This window comes from Ochotona princeps, chromosome 22 (genome assembly GCF_030435755.1).
Source record: "Ochotona princeps isolate mOchPri1 chromosome 22, mOchPri1.hap1, whole genome shotgun sequence".
NCBI classification, from domain to species: Eukaryota; Metazoa; Chordata; class Mammalia; order Lagomorpha; family Ochotonidae; genus Ochotona; species Ochotona princeps.
In genome coordinates, this window is record NC_080853.1 from 35537743 (window position 1) to 35555467 (window position 17725).

The following is a 17725-nucleotide window of genomic DNA, read 5'->3' on the forward strand; positions in this document are numbered from 1 at the left end:
AGCTGCTGGAGGAATGCTCAGGCAGAGCCTTTTCTAGGGAAAGGATGTATTTCTCAGGCCTTTCTAGGATACTATAGGAAAGTTAGGAAGCTTCTGAAAAATGTTTCTGATGCCAGTAAGTATGTAGTCGGAGATTTGATCTCATGTGTTAGCAAACACCGCCCGCCTCCGTGTTAGCACGTGTTTACAAGTTTTGCTTCTGATTCTGCAGGCCCGTAACAGTGGCTCTGCTCTAGGCTGTGAGTCTGTTCAGGTTGGCCCTATGTGTGCCATTCAGAGCCCAAGGTTTAAGGGGCAGTGGCTGGTGGGGTACGCTCCTGGGGAGGGTAAGTACAGACCCCGCCAGCACCTTGGAGATCCCACTCCAATTTGGCGAATGTGAAGCTTTCACCCTTTCACCGGCCAAACCCAGTCACATAACCACGGCCAGCACTGGTAGGGTGGAGCCACCTACTTCTCTCTGGGGTAAGAGTTGATGTATTTGGGGCTGGGAGAATATTCTGGTGAGCAGGAGAGAATGGTTGTTTCATGCATCTCGGAGCGCCCCACAGCCTCTTGGAAGCTAGTTCACATTGCGGTGTGTCAGTTTTGAGGGTGGAGACATTGCCATTCTGAGCAGTGTAATTCCTTAAACTCTTTCGGGCAGAACAATGGATGAGCTATTGTGGGTTCAGTTTTTCTTCTACATCACTGCGTCAAGAGCAAGGGCTTTTTTGGGGGGTGGTGTCTAACATGGCCCAAATTGCGCACTGGTGCAGGTGGCGCGGGGTCAGTGAAGGGGTCATCTCAGGGAAGGAACACAGCCTCCTGGGGGCGGGGTGGAGGGAGTGTGGAGGTTCTGGGAGAAGGTGCAACTGAGACCCCTTCTCCTGCCCCAGGTGGCCCAGTACATAAAGTTCGAGATGCCAGTGCTGAAGAGCTTCATTCAGAAGCTTCAGGAGGAGGAAGACCGGGAGGTCAAGAAGCTAATGCGCAAGTAAGTGTGGCCCCGCCTTGCAGCTTGGCCTTCTCCCAAGCTGCCGTAGGGACTGCTCCGGGCTGCTGAGGTCAAGGTCTTGGGGTCTTCTGTGAGGGATTGCTCAGCGACAGAGCTGTGTCTCACATGGGGCAGGGAACTGACACCTGATGGCCTCTCTGCTTCTTGTGTCAGCTTTTCATTTTGACGTGCGATATTAAAGTATCATTTGCCCCTTCTTTCATGGAGAGACTCTGGGGGTGCGGGGGGAAAGGTGTCAGTCTAAAATTCTGTGGAGGCTGGATTTGGAAATAGGGGATGGGCAGGCATTTTGGCTAACACAAACATGCCAGTTGGTATGCTCCTGTTCCCCATCAGAGGATTTGGGTCTGATTTCTGGCTTCTGGCTCCTGACTCACTGGATGACAAGGCCACTGCTTTATGTACTGCTATCAAGAATAGTGTTTGTTGAACACATTCTATATCCTAACCCTTAACTGCGCAAATCCCTAAACATAAGGGATATATCCCCCTGGAGCCCTGTGCGATATCCACTCCATGCAGGGCTGGAGTTCATGGCGTCCTGGGGAAGCCAGACTCACCCACAAGCTCGGTTCTTCCTTGCTTAGTGGTTGCTGCAGCTGCTTCCGCAAAATGCAGATGCAAGGTCCTGAGGCAAGGTGGAGACGTTGTGGTCATGTTCACCTTCCCCTCCTTTTCTGCAAGGCTTTGTCAATCATCTAATTCAGATTTGGACTCTGTATTCTCGCTCATGAACATAAGCAACAGAATGGCTAAGGAGCGGGCCAGTGATGGAAGCGAAGGGGTGGGATGGTTGCCTGGGATGACCTGGGTGGTAGGGAGAACACGAGGAGCGGGGCTGCTGCCTGCGCTCCACCGTGGCCATCTCTCGCCCCCAGATACACCGTGCTGCGGCTGATGATTCGGCAGAGACTGGAGGAGATTGCTGAGACCCCGGCTACGATCTGAGGCACAGGTGCCAGGGGCTCTTGACCTCCCCCAGGGCTGTCGGAATGCTGGGCACTTCCCTTCTGGAGAAATCTTGACATGTAAACCTCTGCTGTTCCGGACGACCATCATGTGTTCCCTGGAGCAGGAGGGAGAACCCAGCAGATGCTCCCCCCTCCCCCAGATCCCTGCGCTCTCCTCTTTGACCCACAAGGACTCTTGATTTTTGTTAGAAGACTCAAACTCTATGTGGTATGTGTCTGTGTGGCTCCCTGGCAATTTCACATGCAACTCAAGTCCCAGCAGCAAGCTGTCGGACCAGCAGGGGTGCTGGGGGTGGGCTGGGAATTCAGAGGAGTCTGAGCTGAAGTGGCTTTCAGCTGAAGGAGAGGTTTCTTCTGCCAAGTGCCACGGAGCCACCTCACATGTCTGCCCGTGCATAGAAGGAGAGGCGGTTCTGCAGGTGCATTGTTTCAGAGTATTTATATTTAGAGCTTCTCCCTGGATGTCTGGAAGGATGGGTGAACATCAGATCCTTAGGAGATGAACGAAGTAAAAGTCTCATACATTTGGGGCAGGTCTGATGGCAAGAACAAGAGAACCATCGAGGGGTAGATGCAATAAGCCCACATGTTTACACTGGAACCCCAGATCATGGAAAGAATGAAGGTACATGTGATGTTCCCCATGGAAGCCTGCAAAGAATGGATTCTCTTCTGATACCCAGCTCCACAACCACATCACGGAGGCCAGGGCATGAGTTTTTCTTGTAGGGTGTGCCAAGCTGTTGGCCTCTGTCTTCCAGGCTTGCTGGGACTAAAAGACGGGTCTCCTGAGGCAAAGCTCTTGCTGAGGAGTACCTGGCGCTGACTGGCTGATTCTGGGGCAGTGGCCAGCAGGTGTCAGGATTCCCAGTGCACCTATGGAGGGCCCCCTGGCAGAGGTATGGATGCCTTCCAGCCTCCTAGGGTGTCATCCTGGACTTGGAGCTGGAACTGTGCATCTGAAGTCAGGACATCTTCCTAGCTGTGGATGCTGCCTGTGCCCTGTGTGTGGAATTAGACTTCGAGAATGAGGGTTCTTGCTGGTGCTGACCCAGCATGGGGCTCAGGGATGCACCTATGCGGACAAGGGGCTTCTCTCAGCCTCTCTGTGCAGTCACCTTGGAGATCTTTAGAGACGACCCTAATGAAGGGGAAAGGAAGCTGTGGAGGTCAACCAGGTAAAACCAGGACCTCCTGGCAGCAGGTGTCTTTGAACCTTGCTGGAAGAGGGGTGTACCTCCCCCTATACCCACATTTTTGCCTTAAGGAAGGCTGGAGAGTGGGGCAGTTGAAGGAAGGAGATCCACCAGGTGGGACCTCCAAATGCTGGCACAGCCATTCCTGCCCTGGGCACCTGTGGCTTCCTCCCTAGCCTCCATAGGAGGCTTATGCTGTGACCTCATTGTTGGCTTGCTGCCCCGTGCCTGGCACTTTACCAGGCATCGTTTAGCCAGGTCCCTCTATGGGGACAATACCACCAGCCCCATGGGTATGTGGAAACTCAGAGGGACTTGGTCTCAAACACACACATCAGCCAGCTGCTGCAACAACTGGGGAACAAAAAGCAGAGGTCAGAGCTGGGAGAGACTCTGTTATCCATGAAGAAGAGCAGGTGTGTGAAAGAAGCGCCCCTCCTGGGCTTGGTGTCTGGGGAAAGGATTTGGAGAAGACTCTTCCGGTTGATTTTTATCTTAAGTGGTTCTCCCTAGTGGACTGGAGGGAACCAGTCTGCACGGAGCAGAAGGCTGACCACCATCCCTTATGCAAGGGTGATTGCTGGCTTAGGATAATTCTATCTGGAAAAGTCACCCTGTGCCCAGCTTGCCTGGTAGCAACAGAGAGGTAGACTCAGCAGGTCCAGGGCAGAGTGTGAGGTGGCACATGTTACACTCTGCACCTGCTGTCCATGCAGCACCCCCTTTCCAGTCAGGCCTCCCCTGTTGAGAGCATCCTAAGAGCTGGCCTGGAATTCTGGAAAGCTTGTGGCAAAAGCAGCACTGAAACAGATGCTTGGCCATGATGCTGGCAGGATTTTCTTCTCACTGGTATCACATGACCCTGCAGCTTTGAACTCCTCAGCAGATTTGTGTAGGTTTATGTAATTGTGGGCAATGAACCTGAAATCGTGTGAAGAACAAAAGGCCAATTTATAAGGATTTTTTTTTACCACCCCCACACACCCCAACTTGTGCAAAGTAGTTGAGCTGCATCCAGCTGTTTTCTTTCTTCCAGGGACTTGGGTGACAGGGTGATCAAGTGAAGGGAAATTTGAGCCCATCTGGCTGGGGTGGTGCCATGAAGCACAAGGTCACGTTCTTTGCCTACACTGCGATAGGAAGGTGATGACTGGCACGGGGGAAGGTGGCAGGGCTGGCAAGCATAAAGGGTGGGCGCGTTGGAGTTTGCCCACTGGCCCCCAGGGCTATGGACTTTGAGTTGGAGTCGAGGTTGAGGCAGCAAGTCTGGGGCTGTCAGCCACCCATCCACAAGGAGAGACCTGAGCTCAGGAGGCAGCTCCACTCTCCTCCCCACTGAAAAGCACACAAAAGCCTTCTCTTAGAGATGGTCAGATCAAGACATTTTATCCTCTTACCTGCAGTGTGTACCATCCCCTGAAAAGGTCTTTTCTCCACTCAAAGCCATCTTGGCCAGAATTCTTTTCGGTGAGATTGGGTGGTTGTCAAGAGGGTGGAGTAGAAGGTACAGGAAACTCTTAAGAGATGCTCTCTTAAATAAACCAAGAGGCAAGCAGCAACAACCCACCACCATCATCCCCGCTACCCCTGCCTCTCGCCCCCTCTGTAGTATCTTGTTGCAAAGCTAAGTAACTGATGCGTCAGAGCTACATCTCCAGGAGGGAACTGAGAACTACGGGTCTCCGCTCCCGAGCCATGCCAGGGATGAGTGGAGAGGCAGAGGAGTATCCTGGGGTCCAGACAGCAGTAGTCACCGGTGAGTGGTTTCAATGGGTTTATGATGTCACCCACATCAGAGGTGACAGCCTGGGGTCTCATAGCGAGGCAGAAGTGAAGCCTACGGGGCACCCATCTTCCAGGTGAAATGGCAAGCGTGTGCCCTGGCTTGGAGTGTAGCACACCTGCCACGTGTTTGGGCTGAGAGATGCAGAAGCTGTGAAGGGAAGCCTCAGATTACCCTTGGAGTCTTCCAGGTGCCTTGCAGGACTGTGTCCAGGCTGAGGGTCCCCAGTGTATAGTCACTAGTGGTTTTTTGTTTCGTATTTGTTTTAAAATAAGGGGTTCTACACTCATTTCTAACATTGTGAAGTGTACTTTGAAGTAAAATAACTCCCCTTTCAACCGTGGTACATGGCCTGGTTCCATCTTTGGTTCTGAACTTCCAAACTGGTGTGCTTAGGTATCTTAGCATAATTTGACAAGGCCTCAAGTAGGGAGCTGTACATTTTTTGGTAATGTTTGGATATGTTTAATGCACCTGACTTAGAGTTTGTTGAAATAAAGCACTTTTCAATGAGGATTCTACTGTAGTGTGTGTGTGTTGTGAAAGGGTGGTGGTAGGATGGGAAGTTACGAATGCGCAGGTGCAGTGGTGGAGACGTTCATTTTCATACCCTGGAGTCACGGTTTGAAGGGGCCCAGACCCAGCTGTTGAGTTCCAGATGTGAAGTGAAATACGAATAGTGCCTGGTGGGATCACCTATGAGAACAGTGGCACTGCCACTGAGGCACTGAGCAGGGAGCTGGGTCAGAAGTGGGCTGGCACGCAGGTGAGATGCCAGCTTCATCCACTACATCGCAGCACCAGTCTCAAACACTGTCTCCCTGTATTTAGAATTGTTAGTCCAAGCAGTGGCCTTTCCATTGCTGCCTTAAGCAAGTGTGTGGGTTAGAGGAGTGGGCAGATACACCTTCCAGGCAGCACAACTTCCTGCTGCACATATCCTGTGGAAGTGGGTGACAGAGACACAGATAAATGGCCAGTTCAGGGTCTCACCAGAACCCCTGCCCGGACAGTAAGCCTTCCAGAAGTTTAAAATCCACCCACATGCCAAATAGCCTTCTGCCAAGGAGCCCGCGGATCTTGGCGTGCTCTGTGGGAACAGACTGTGTGCAATCACTGGGCATTGTCCATTTTAGGTAATGGAGTTATCACTGATTAGGATTTGCTGGGAGGACAAATTATGAAAATTCTGAATGCATTTGAAGATCCTGCCAGATGTACGAAGACAAACCCGATTGGAAACTGCCACCGGCTGAACTTGACATTACTATTTTCATTTTTAAAGATCATCTAGAACATAATAGATGACTCAGACTGAATACACACATTATGCCAAGTATGTAACTTGTACCAGTAATGAATGATACGTGTATACTGTGCAAGTAATATGTCAGTAACTTTAAAACTGTGGGCCCGTTGGGGAGGTATAACTCTCAGTGTGCTTGAGGCAGTCCCAGTTTGTGTCTGTAGTTCTGGTGTAATTATCAACACCACTTTTCCTCACCAAATGGTTTAGTATGAGTGACTTGTAAGACCAGCCCGTGTGTTAGCTAGGGAGCAGCTCCTAACAGGCAAGATAGGTTTTAGGCAGCAGCCATACATGGAATGTACACATTCAGCTTACACTTTAGGTTGTGAAATCTAAACACAGATTTTGGTTAGAATTCAAGGTGCATAGATATGTTGCAGATCAGTGTTTTGCAAGCTCTGATTTGAAGATTCTTGTAATTAGAACTAGGCGCATTTTTTCATGGTGGTTTTTGAACAGGATCATCATTAACACTATTTTTTAAATTAAAAATAGTATTTCTTCCAGCTTTATTGAGGTATGGTTGGCCGACAGGAGCTGTATACTTTCAAGATGTGCGGCCTGCTAGTTGAGCATACACATACATTGTGAAATGATTACCACGACTCGTTAACACAAACATTACCAGCAGAGCTATTGCCTGGGGTAGGTGGGGAGTCAGCATGGCAAGGACACTTAGCATTGACTCTTGGAGCCAGTTTTGTGGGGACAGTGGGTTAAGCCAGTGCCCGAGACACTGGCATCCTAGATGGGCACTCAGTCCCAGCTGCTGCACCTCCAGCCAGCTCCCTGGGAAAGCAGCAAAAGATGGCATAAATGCTTGGGCCCCTACAACCCAGGTAGGGAATCTGGGTGGAATTCTGGGCTCCTGGCTTCGGCCTGACCCAGCCCAGGTCTTTGTGACCATTTGGGGAAAGAGCTAGTAGATAAAAGATCTCTCTTTTGCTGCAACTCTGCCTTTCAAAGAAATCTTTTTAAAATAAACTTTCTGTACAACCAAACAATAAAATGGAAAAAAACCACAATGGGATGGGAGAAAATACATGCACTTGATATTTACTTGATAAGGGATCAATGTCTAAAACAGGATTTCAAAAAGTTCATGGGAAACGGAGTTAGGAATAGTTTGTTTGGGGGCAAGTGTTTGGCGCAGCAGTGAAGCCAGTGTGTGGGATGCCTGCCCCTCACCTCAGGGTGCTTGCTCACGTGGGGCAGGTCCCTTCCACGCACGTGGGAAGCGAGCCTGGAGTTCCTCACTCTGGGCTTCAGCATAGCCCATCCCTGGCTGCCATGGGCATTTAGGGGGTGAATCCATGGAGGGAAAATGCTGTTTCTCTCCCTTTTGAATGAGTTTGGTTTTTTTAAGTGATAAGTATCTTAGTTTAAAAGCATTTTGAAATTCACAATTTTGGGGGCCCCGCGGCGTGGCCTAGCAGCTAAAGTCCTCGCCTTGAACGCACCGGGATCCCATATGGGCGCCGGTTCTAATCCCGGCAGCTCCACTTCCCATCCAGCTCCCTGCTTGTGGCCTGGGAAAGCAGTCAAGAACGGCCCAAAGCATTGGGACTCTGCACCTGCGTGGGAGACCTGGAAAGAAGTTCCTGGTTCCCAGCTTCAGATCGGCGCGCACCGGCCCGTTGCGGCTCACTTGAGGAGTGAAACATCAGATGGAAGATCTTCCTCTCTGTCTCTCCTCCTCTCTGTATATCCAGCTTTCCGATAATAAATCTTGAAAAAAAAAAGAAATTCACAATTTTTGTTGTTGTTGTTGTTGTACATGTTTTGCCATAAGCTGTTTTACAGATCCACTATGTATAGGGAAGTCATACCACTGAAACTCCCAACTTGGCATGTCCTGTGCGTGTCTCTAAGCCCCTCTTGGCTGTCCCTGGTGGCCCCTGCACCTGTTAACGGTCCCAGGTTTAGGAATTTTGCAGAATCCTTCGCCGAGTTTCTGGGATGGTAGCTGGTGCCAAACCTGGGAGCTGAAGGAACATGAGAGCATGAGTGTGTCCTGCCAGTGGGAAGTAATTATGTCTCAAAGATGTCTAGGGTATAACTTTGGGAATAAGCTGCTGGGAGCTCTCACACATAACAAATAGTGAATGTCTGGGGGATATAAACAAAATCTGGATTCCACAATATGCCCAAGGAAAGATCCTACAGGGTAGCACATGTTTGAGAAGAGTATCGCTCAGCTTTGATTGTGAAAGTTCTACAACTACATTGTTGGTATAACCTAAGTTGTCATACACACACACACACACACACACACACACACAGAGTCAGTTAGCTCACAGTTTGTGCTCTATCTAAGCCACGAGAGCCAACTACAGTGTCTGTGACTCATAAAACCAACACGGGCAGGTGTTGGTGTACAGTAATGGCCACTTAGGACACACACAGCCCATCTGAGTGCCTGGTTCAAATTCCAGCTTCTCCACTTCTGATCCAGCTTCCTGCTAATGAATGCCCTGGGAGGCAGCAGTGACGACTCAAGTACTTGGGTCCCTGCCACCCACGTGGGAGACCTGGACGGAGCTCTGGGCTCCTGGGTTTGTACTGGCCCAGTGTGGCTGCTGTACGCATGGGAGAGTGTCACTCTGCTTTACAAATAACATAAAGGAGAAAAAAGAGGTAAAGGTTGAATTTATAATGAGGAGGGCGGGAACTTGGGGAGGGAGGAAGGGAAATCCTGGAGCCTATAAAACTGTTTCATGAAATAATAAGTAATTTTTTTAAAAAAGTTGTATTTTAAGTGGGCTTAATATTCTAGAAACAAATTATTTGAAGTCCTAAATGAATTTTGCCAGGTTGCTAAGCAATGAAAATATATTAAAAGTTACTGTAGTGCTTTGTTTTTCCAAATATGTAATGAAGTATTAGAAAATAAAATGTAGAGCCTGGTGTCCTGGCATAGTATGTCAAGCTACCACTTGCAGTGCCAGCATCGTATACGGGCACCAGTTCGAGTCCTGCCTTGTCCACTTCTGATCTAGTTCCTTGCTATTGTGCCTGGGAAAGCGGAAGATACACTTGGGTCCCTGCCATCCTTAGTTCTAAAGCTCCCTCAAAAATCCTAAAGTGTCTTCGTCTCAAAACCTTAACAAGACCCAAATCATCCCACATGGCCTTTAACTTCCCTAAACCACTCTAAGTGGGCCCTGAGGATCCTGATACAGTGTAACAGATTTTCCACCTTACATTCCAAAAAAGAGCCTTGAAAGTTCAAGTATATTTTAAATGATTACAAACCCCAATAATCCAAGAGGTCCTAAAAGAGCCAAGAGACCTTTGCACTCTAAGCAGTCCTGATTGATTCAAAATGATCTGAAATCCCAAATGGATTAAATAGTTTCAGAGGCGCCTGATGAGGCCAACACCCCCAGCCTCAATGACGTCAATGCCAACAGCTCCTAAGACCTTGACGTTAATGAGCTGGCAATCCTAAACTCTTAACAGGCAACGGGGAAGGCAGCTTGTCAGAAACCTGTCCTGACCCTGATGACCCTCTGCTGTAGACCTTGACTTTAACCCTGGCTCAGGGCCCCTGTTGATGCTGACCTGGAAGACTTGAAGTATATTGACAACAGATTCATGTACGGTCAGTCTTGACTCTCTCACCGCTGCCAACTTGGAAACCCAATTACTGCGAAGGAATGCACCTGAACCTGCAGAGGAGCCTAGAACAAGCCCACATAACCCCGACCAGAATCCTGACTCTACGCCCCTCCTCTTAAAGATTGCAGCCCTTCGTTCTGAAAATCCTCATCTCCTGAGGCTGTTCTGGGTCTGACAGTGATCTTGTGTCTGACCTGACAGCCTTAAACACTCACACCCATCTGAGACCCTGAACAATGGACAATAAGGCAGTGTTGCATGGGGCCTACGCCAGACACCCCTGACAATCACCATGGAATTTCCCCGTAGCAGTCCCCTCACCACATCCCCATGCATGCCGTCATCTGAGGCCCTTACTGAAAAACAAGGCAAAGTACCACCTTCCATCAGTGCAGCCCACTTTTAATCTGAGATCCAAACATGTGCCTGAGGATGATGAGTCATGCTTCTGTCAGTCTAATCACAGAGCTTCATCCTGAATTGAGGCATTAGGAGACTAAATGTAAGCTACCCTTAGTCTGAAAGTTGCTCTTAGGTCAATGTGACGTTCAGTGTACAGAGGAAAGAGGGGGGGAGAAATCCCAGGAGCGGTCACTTAGAGGACAAGCCAATCACAGGAAAACATAGAGCATGTTGTTAATACATCCTGATGAGCGATGATGACTTAAATGACTTTATCCCCAGCAGGACGATGCTCCAAAAATGCACCCCCACCCCAGAAAATTCAAGAACCATAACACCATCTTCCTTGGGGGCCATACTGAAAGGTAATATTATGGTTTGAATGAGCTTCCTAAATGAGATTCAGGTCTTGATAATAAAGATGGGTCTCACAAGTGAGCAATAATTTCCCTTTCAGAATTTTCAGGCAAAGGATATTAGAGTCTGCAGATCTATTATAAAAACCGATTCCACTCAGGGAAAGTGGAAGCTGAGACTTGTTAGGTAGATGTTAGGAAATGTTAGGTAAAACAGCTGTTGGTAAAAGATACCTATAGGATGCTACTCTTCGTGTATTACCAACACAAAGTACATAAATAAACATATCAAAAATTGGAAGGATGCAATCCTTATAGGATGGGACTGAAGGTGATGACTTGGCCTGGGAAGGCTTACCTTTTAGTAAACATAGTTTTCTTCTCTTCAGTGCTGCACACAAACGTGATTGACAAAGTCCAGCACAAGCAGCTCTTAGTGGCCCCGCTACTGTGAGAGGTCGCCAAAACTTCCATGGAAAATGTGTAATATGAAGGATCTTTGTGGGAGAATCAAGATGGCAGAATAGGGTAAGGACACAGTTAAACAGAGAATCATTAGCCAGGGTGAAGCAGAGAGGGCACATTCCAAGAAATAGGAGGGGACAGGCCCATGGCAGAGGGACACCTGGAGACTGATGGACACAGGAAAGCAGTGGAGACGATGGCGTGGTGTTGTGGTGACCAGTACCTCAGGGCAGTCAGTGAGCCGTGATCTGAGCTCCACCAGAGGCAGGAGCTAAGAAAAGTATCCAAGAATTAAGGGACACTGTTAAAAGGCCAAATATAAGAGTAATGGAATTTCCAGAGGCACAGAAAGAGAAGCTGGGTTTTAAAAATGTATTTAATGAAAAAATGAAGGCAAATTTCTCCAATCTGGAGAAAAAATTTGGGACACAGAATACAGAGGAGGCACAGAAATCCCAATAGGGTTGACCAAAAGTGACCTTCGCCACAAAACATGATAATCAAGCTCTCTTCAGTTGAACATAAGAAAAAGATCCTTAAATTTGCACATGAAAAAAATCAATTGGCATATGGAGGAATGGCAATCAGACTCACAGATGACCTCTCAGAAGAAACTCCACATGCCAGAAGAGAAGGGAGTGACACATTTCAGATTCTAAAAGGAAAATATTGTCAGCCAGGATAACGTACCCAGTAAAAATTTCCTTTGTCTTTGAAAATGAAATAAAATTCTTTCACAGTAAAGAAAAGCCCAAAGGATATGTGTCTTCCAGATCTGCCCTACAAGTGATACTTAAAGATGTTCTCTTGACAGAGAAGAGGAATAGCACCCACCAAAACCAAACGTAATGTGAAGAAACAACAGAAGACTAAATCAAAGAATGAACAACTCATTGCTAAGTGACAGGACCATTCACATTAACACTGAATGTAAATGGATTAAACTCATCAATCGAACAGATTAGTAGACTGGATCAAAAAGCAAAACCCATCCATCTGTTGCCGACCAGAGACACATCTCACCAAAGAGTATAAACCATGTCTCATGAAATTTTATGTATTTGTTTTCATTTGCATTTCTTTTTAGAAAGATTTATTTGTTTTTGTTGGAAAGTCAGATATACAGAGAGGAGGAGAGACCGAGAGAAAGATTCTCCATCCGATGATTCAGTCCCCAAGTGACCGCAACAGCCGGTGCGCGCCGATCCGAAGCCGGGTACCAGGAGCTTCTTTCCAGGTCTCCCACGCAGGTGCAGGATCCCAAGGCCTTGGGCCGTCCTTGACTGCTTTCCCAGGCCACAAGCAGGGAGCTGGATGGGGAATGGGGCTGCCGGGATTAGAATTGGTGCCCATACAGGATCCCAGAAAAGATTTAAAAGCCTATCTGTTTGGGGCAAGGGCCGCGGCTCCTGGTAGTCATTCTCTGTCTCTGTAGCTCTGGGGATTAACTGAACCTTCTCTCCTTTTTGTTTTTTTAAACTTATTTGACAGGCAGAGGTATGCAGAAGGAGATACAGTGGTCTTCCATCCACTGAGTCACTCCCCAAATGCCTGCAAGGGGTGGGGCTTGAGGAAGTCAGGAACTTCATCTGGATCTCCCGTGTGCACGTAGAGGTCCAAGCACTTGGGCCATCTTGGGTTGCCATCCCAGGTGCGGTAGCAGAGAGCTGGACCAGAAGTGGAGCCACTGAAAGGAACTGGTACCCTCACGGCCTAGAAATTTTTGAAGAGATATATATCTGATCAACTCTGGTAAAGCACCTGGTAAGATCTAAAAACGTTGAGGATATGAATCATAAAAACTATGCAAAAGTGGCTGTTTTTTTCAGCCCAAGCATCAAGGACTTCAGTCCGGCAGCACTGCTGTCTGCCACCGCGGCTTCAAAACTAAAACCGCACTTGCAAAAGGAGCCTTTCGGGATCAGCTGAACCTAACAGTCAGAATCTAAAAGCTCGCCTTTCAATGATGGTAGCCAATGGTTAATGAGCTGTGCAGAAATTCCAAATCCTACAGGTGCTCACAACGTGTAGGAAATTGTGGTGAGTGGTGTTAGGCTGCCCCCTGGTGGTAAAGGTACCATGCAGCTACCCCAGCTCTTCTGAGATGGGAAGACCGCAACTTGTATTTTGAACGTTTTTTGTTTGTTTAGTTGTTTATTGGAGAAGCAAATGCGCAGGCGGAGAGGAGTGCTCCAGTTTTCTGGTACACTTCCTGAATACCTACTGGCAGGTGAGTCGTTGAGCCATCACCTGCAGCTCCCCCGGGTCTGAATTAGCAGAGCTGGAGTGCTGGAACACCAAGGTGGGATGCAGGCAGACCTACTAGGCCAAACACCCTGAGGCTCTGCAAGTGAAAATCATGGCCTTTGGGCGACGGCATCCTTACTTGGTCTGTGTGTCACTCCCGGGGCTACCCTGGGCAGTGATGGCCAAACCTCACAGCTTGGAGAGACACCTCCCTGTGTTAGCCCAGAGTTTGCGACACAGTCCTCCTGGGATGCATTTGTACGTTTGGAGCCCGATTTCTTGGCTTGGTTCCCTTTTAGTGAAACCTCTCTGTCGGCCTCCATTTCTTCACCTGTCTAAAGGGTATGTGATTGGTACCTGCCTCCTGGGCCTGCTGCAGGGATTAAATGCCTTTAGAGCACACAGAAAAGTGCCTTCGTGGGAACTACAAGGGTGACAGCAACAGTTAAGCCTGGTATGAGAAGATCAGGGGCTCCACAGAGTCTCTGTCGTGTTGGGTGAGATTCCAGCTTGCTGGTAACAAGCAGGCCTGACGATTGGGCCTTTTCCCAGGTCATGCCTTCACCCGGGGATTTCCCCAGGCTGTTACAGTGAGCCCCGGGCCAGCTGTGACTTCTCCGTCTTGGGAATCTTGAATTGTCCTCTGTCTATTCCAGGGATTTCCTTCCCTGCCAGCTCCCATTCTTCCCACCACCAAGCAGAGACAAAGCCCGGAGCCAGAGCTTCCTCCACCTGGCCTGCGCGGGGCCCCTGCACCGCCCCTGCACCGCCCCTGCACTGCCCTGCACTGGCTGAGGACAATGGGGTTTGCTGGAGCGTTTCCCCCGGACAGTCTTCACTTCTCTGCCTCTGTCCTGCCCATGCTGCCTGCTCCTCCATCTCCTATGCTTGGTGCCTGTTGGGAGCTGTGGCGGGGGAGAGATTCCTGGGCATCAATAGAGAAAGACTGGAATAGAAATCAATAGAAAGCGAGGACTGTGGGAGCTTGGTACGGCGGGCTGCCTCTTCTCTTACCCTCGGCTTCAGGGTAGAGTGCAGGACTGCCAAGCCTCACCCTTCTCTCCGCTTGCATATGGAGACACGCCCAAGCTTCCCATGCAGACAAAAATGCTTCCAAAAGCTCATGGAAAAGAGAAGAAAAAAAACAAGCTTACTTTGGTGCCCAAAAATATTTGCAACCCCCGCATGTTGTTTACACACTCTGCCTTCCCCGTGCGCTGTCGAGGACCTCTCTGGCCCACGCTCAGCCCTGCCCAGACACCACTGCTGAGCCCTGCCACTTCCTCGGTTCTTTCTAGAATAGCTTTAAGACCAGAACCGCCCTGTGCAGGCACGTCTCTGGATGTAGCCTCCAGTCCCCTTGGTCCTCAGTGGGCAGCTTCGGAGGCACGTTCCAGGGTTGCTCAGAAAGTCCCCGTGGCAGCAGAGTCCCACTGTGCCGGGTCTCTCCCCCACAGCCCCATCCTGCCTTGGGCTCTGCCCCTGGTGGACCCAGTCTTGGATCAAGGCTCTAGTAGTTCTTATTATCACATGCAGATGATGAAGATTTATTTATTTATATTTTTGTTATGGTTATTATTTTAGATTTATTAATTTTCATTGGAAAATCAGATTTACAGGAGAGGGATCTTCCATCTGCTGGTTCACTCCCCAAGTGGCCGCAACTGCCGGAGCTTAGCTGATTTAAAGCCAGGAACCAGGAGTTTCTTCCAGGTCTCTCACGTGTGTACAGGGTCCCAAGGCTTTGGGCTGTCCTCGACTGCTTTCCCAGGCCACAAGCAGGGAGCTGGAAGGGAAGTGGAGCAGGGGGGATATGAATGGGTATCCATATGGGATCCCAGTGCATGCAAGGTGAGGACTTTAATCTGGGACCAGATTTATTTATTTTTATGTGAAAGATTTATAGAGAAGGAGACAATTATCCATCCACTGTTTCATTCCCTAAATGGCCACAATGGCTAAACTTGGGCCAGTCTGAAGCCAGGAGCTAGAAGATGCTTCTGGGTCTCCCATGTGGATGCAGGATCCCAAAGACTTGCACCATATTTCATGTTGCTTTTCCAGGCACATTAGCAGGAAGTTGGATTGAAAATGGAGCAGCTGGAACTCAAACTGGCACCCATATGGGATGCCAGCACCACAAGCAGAGGCTTGACTTATCATGGAACGGTGCCAGCCTCAGATGAGGGTAATTAAAAAAATTGTTGGGCTGCTGTGATGACCCAGCTGCCTAATCCTCTATCTGCAAGTGTTAGCATCCCTATAGGTGCTGGTTCATGTCCTGGCTGCTCCCTTCCCATCCAGCTCTCTGCTTGTGGCCTGGGAAAGCAGTAGACGACTTGGACCCTGTAGCCACGTGGGAGACCTGGAAAAGGCTCCTGACTTCAGACTGGCCCAGCTCTGGCAGTTACGGCCATTTGGTAGGTGAACCAGCATATGGAGGATCTTTCTCTCTGTCTCTCCCTCTCTATAATTCTTTCAAGTAAAATAAACAAGTCTTAAAAAAAAAGAGGGAGTTTATTTTTGAAAGCATCTTTCAACCTCTCCACCTAAAAGAACTGAAACTTACTTACAAGTGGCAGCAAGTTATAGCCTTTGAAGATGCAGTTTTTGAAGACAGACCAACTGCTTTGGCCCTCTACTTCCCACCAATGTCTGCTTCATCAAGTCTGTCTCCTTTCTGTGAGAGGGGATAATTCTAACAGCGCTCACCTGAGACAGTTATGCAGGTTAAGCAAGCTGCACGTTAACTTCTAGACCTGAGTCAGCCTGATGCTGAGTACCCAGTAAGTGCCAGTTGGTGGTTTTTAAAACTTGAAAGCGGCACCTGCCTCTGAGGTTGGGCAGTATTGTGGTTTGTGTGTGTGTCTTCATTTTTCATGTTAACTTTCTATCAGAGTCATCAGAATCCCGAGAAGACGGATGCATCACTGTTTTGAATCATGAGCAGGTGTAATGTAATCAACATTCCCTGGATTTGCTCCCAAGGCTCCCCAGTGGGCAGGGCAATGACCACACGCTATGGATCCTGTGTTGGTCCTCGGGAAGCAGTCCACCTGGGCTTCTCTTGGGTCTACTTTCTGAGGATCCGACGGCCTTATCCCCAACCGCATCATTCCACAAGGAGACACTCCTCTTGGACGAAATGCCCAGGGCCCACTCACGCTCTCTCCCTTGTACAGCCTGATCAATCCTTGGCTATGACTTTCAAGCTCCCAGATGGAGTTAATTGATGATTCGGTCTTGGCCCTTAAGTTCTTCCATTGCCATAGTCTCTGGAAGTGGGAGGGACTTGGGCTCACTGGGAGGGTCTGCCCTCTGTTGGTTGGTAAAGTCACCCTTGGGGTTTTCCTGAGACGTGGGGATGCTGACGATGGAAACCACAAGTTCGGGAATGACTCCTTGCCACCATCTGACCTTCCCTCTGTACTGGAGTCCTTCCCTGTGCCCAGTCCTTTGTCCTCAGCAGACCTTAGCTGGGCTCCCCGGGGTGGCAACAAGGGTCTTTCTCTTCTCAGGACCAGACAACCAGGACCAAGGACAGCTCCTCTGGTTTCACTCCTTCATCACCATAGTGAAAAGTTGGCGCTCAGGGGCCTCTGTGGAGGGACCCAGACAGAGCAAGAAAATGAGGTGCCACACTTGCCTCGTGTGTCTCCCTGCTCCCCAGACAACGCGGTTGGCAGCAGCCTTGGCCTCTTCAGGCTGACAGACAGGACCAACTGCTTCACTTGCCGGGCCCTGTGCAAAGTGAAGAGGCAGGAGGCAGCAGCAGAATGTACACGCCAAGTACAGCGTGTTTCTGACTGTGCTGTGAGCTCGCCCTGAGGATGGGAACATTCCTGCCTGTTGCTGCATCTTGGGGTCTCTGATGGTCCTTACTTCTCTGCTTTTCTTTCTTCTTGGAGACATAACTCACATACTATAAAGTCCTTCCTCTTACAGGGTACAATGCAGTGGCTTTTTTAAAAAAGATTGATTTATTTTTATTGGAAAGTCGGGTATATATAGAGAGAGAGTAGGAGAGACAGAGAGAAATATCTTCCATCCTATGATTCACTCCCCAAGTGACCGCAATGCCCGATGCTGTGCCGATCTGAAGCCAGGAGTCAGGAGCTTTTCCTGGTCTCCCATGCAGGTGCAGGATCCCAAGGCTTTGGGCCATCCTCGACTGCTTTCCCAGGCCACAAGCAGGGAGCTGGATGGGAAGTGGGGCTGCCGAGATTAGAACTGGCACCCATATGGGATCCCAGCGCTTGCAGGGTGAGGTCTTTAGGCAACAGCTCTAGGCCACAGCGCTGGGCCCAGTGTACAGTGCAGTGGCTTTAAACATATTTCCCCCAACCATCATTGCTATCTAGTTTCTGAATATTTTTAT

The 17725-nt window shown here is 49.2% G+C and overlaps 2 protein-coding genes across 6 annotated transcripts in view; both read left to right on the forward strand.

Annotated features, from left to right (window-relative positions):
- RASSF2 (Ras association domain family member 2) overlaps positions 1 to 1980 on the forward strand; it is a 31854-nt gene extending 29874 nt beyond the window's left edge. For all 5 annotated transcript variants that reach the window (XM_004593339.2, XM_058679497.1, XM_058679499.1 and 2 more), the window contains 2 exons: positions 879 to 976; positions 1876 to 1980. In XM_004593339.2, the coding sequence (XP_004593396.2) occupies positions 879 to 976; positions 1876 to 1945 (168 nt within the window). In that variant the 3' untranslated portion in view covers positions 1946 to 1980. The remainder of the gene's footprint in view (positions 1 to 878; positions 977 to 1875) is intronic.
- LOC101535390 (cystatin-9-like) overlaps positions 1 to 17725 on the forward strand; it is a 269014-nt gene that overhangs the window by 63455 nt on the left and 187834 nt on the right. The window lies entirely within an intron of this gene.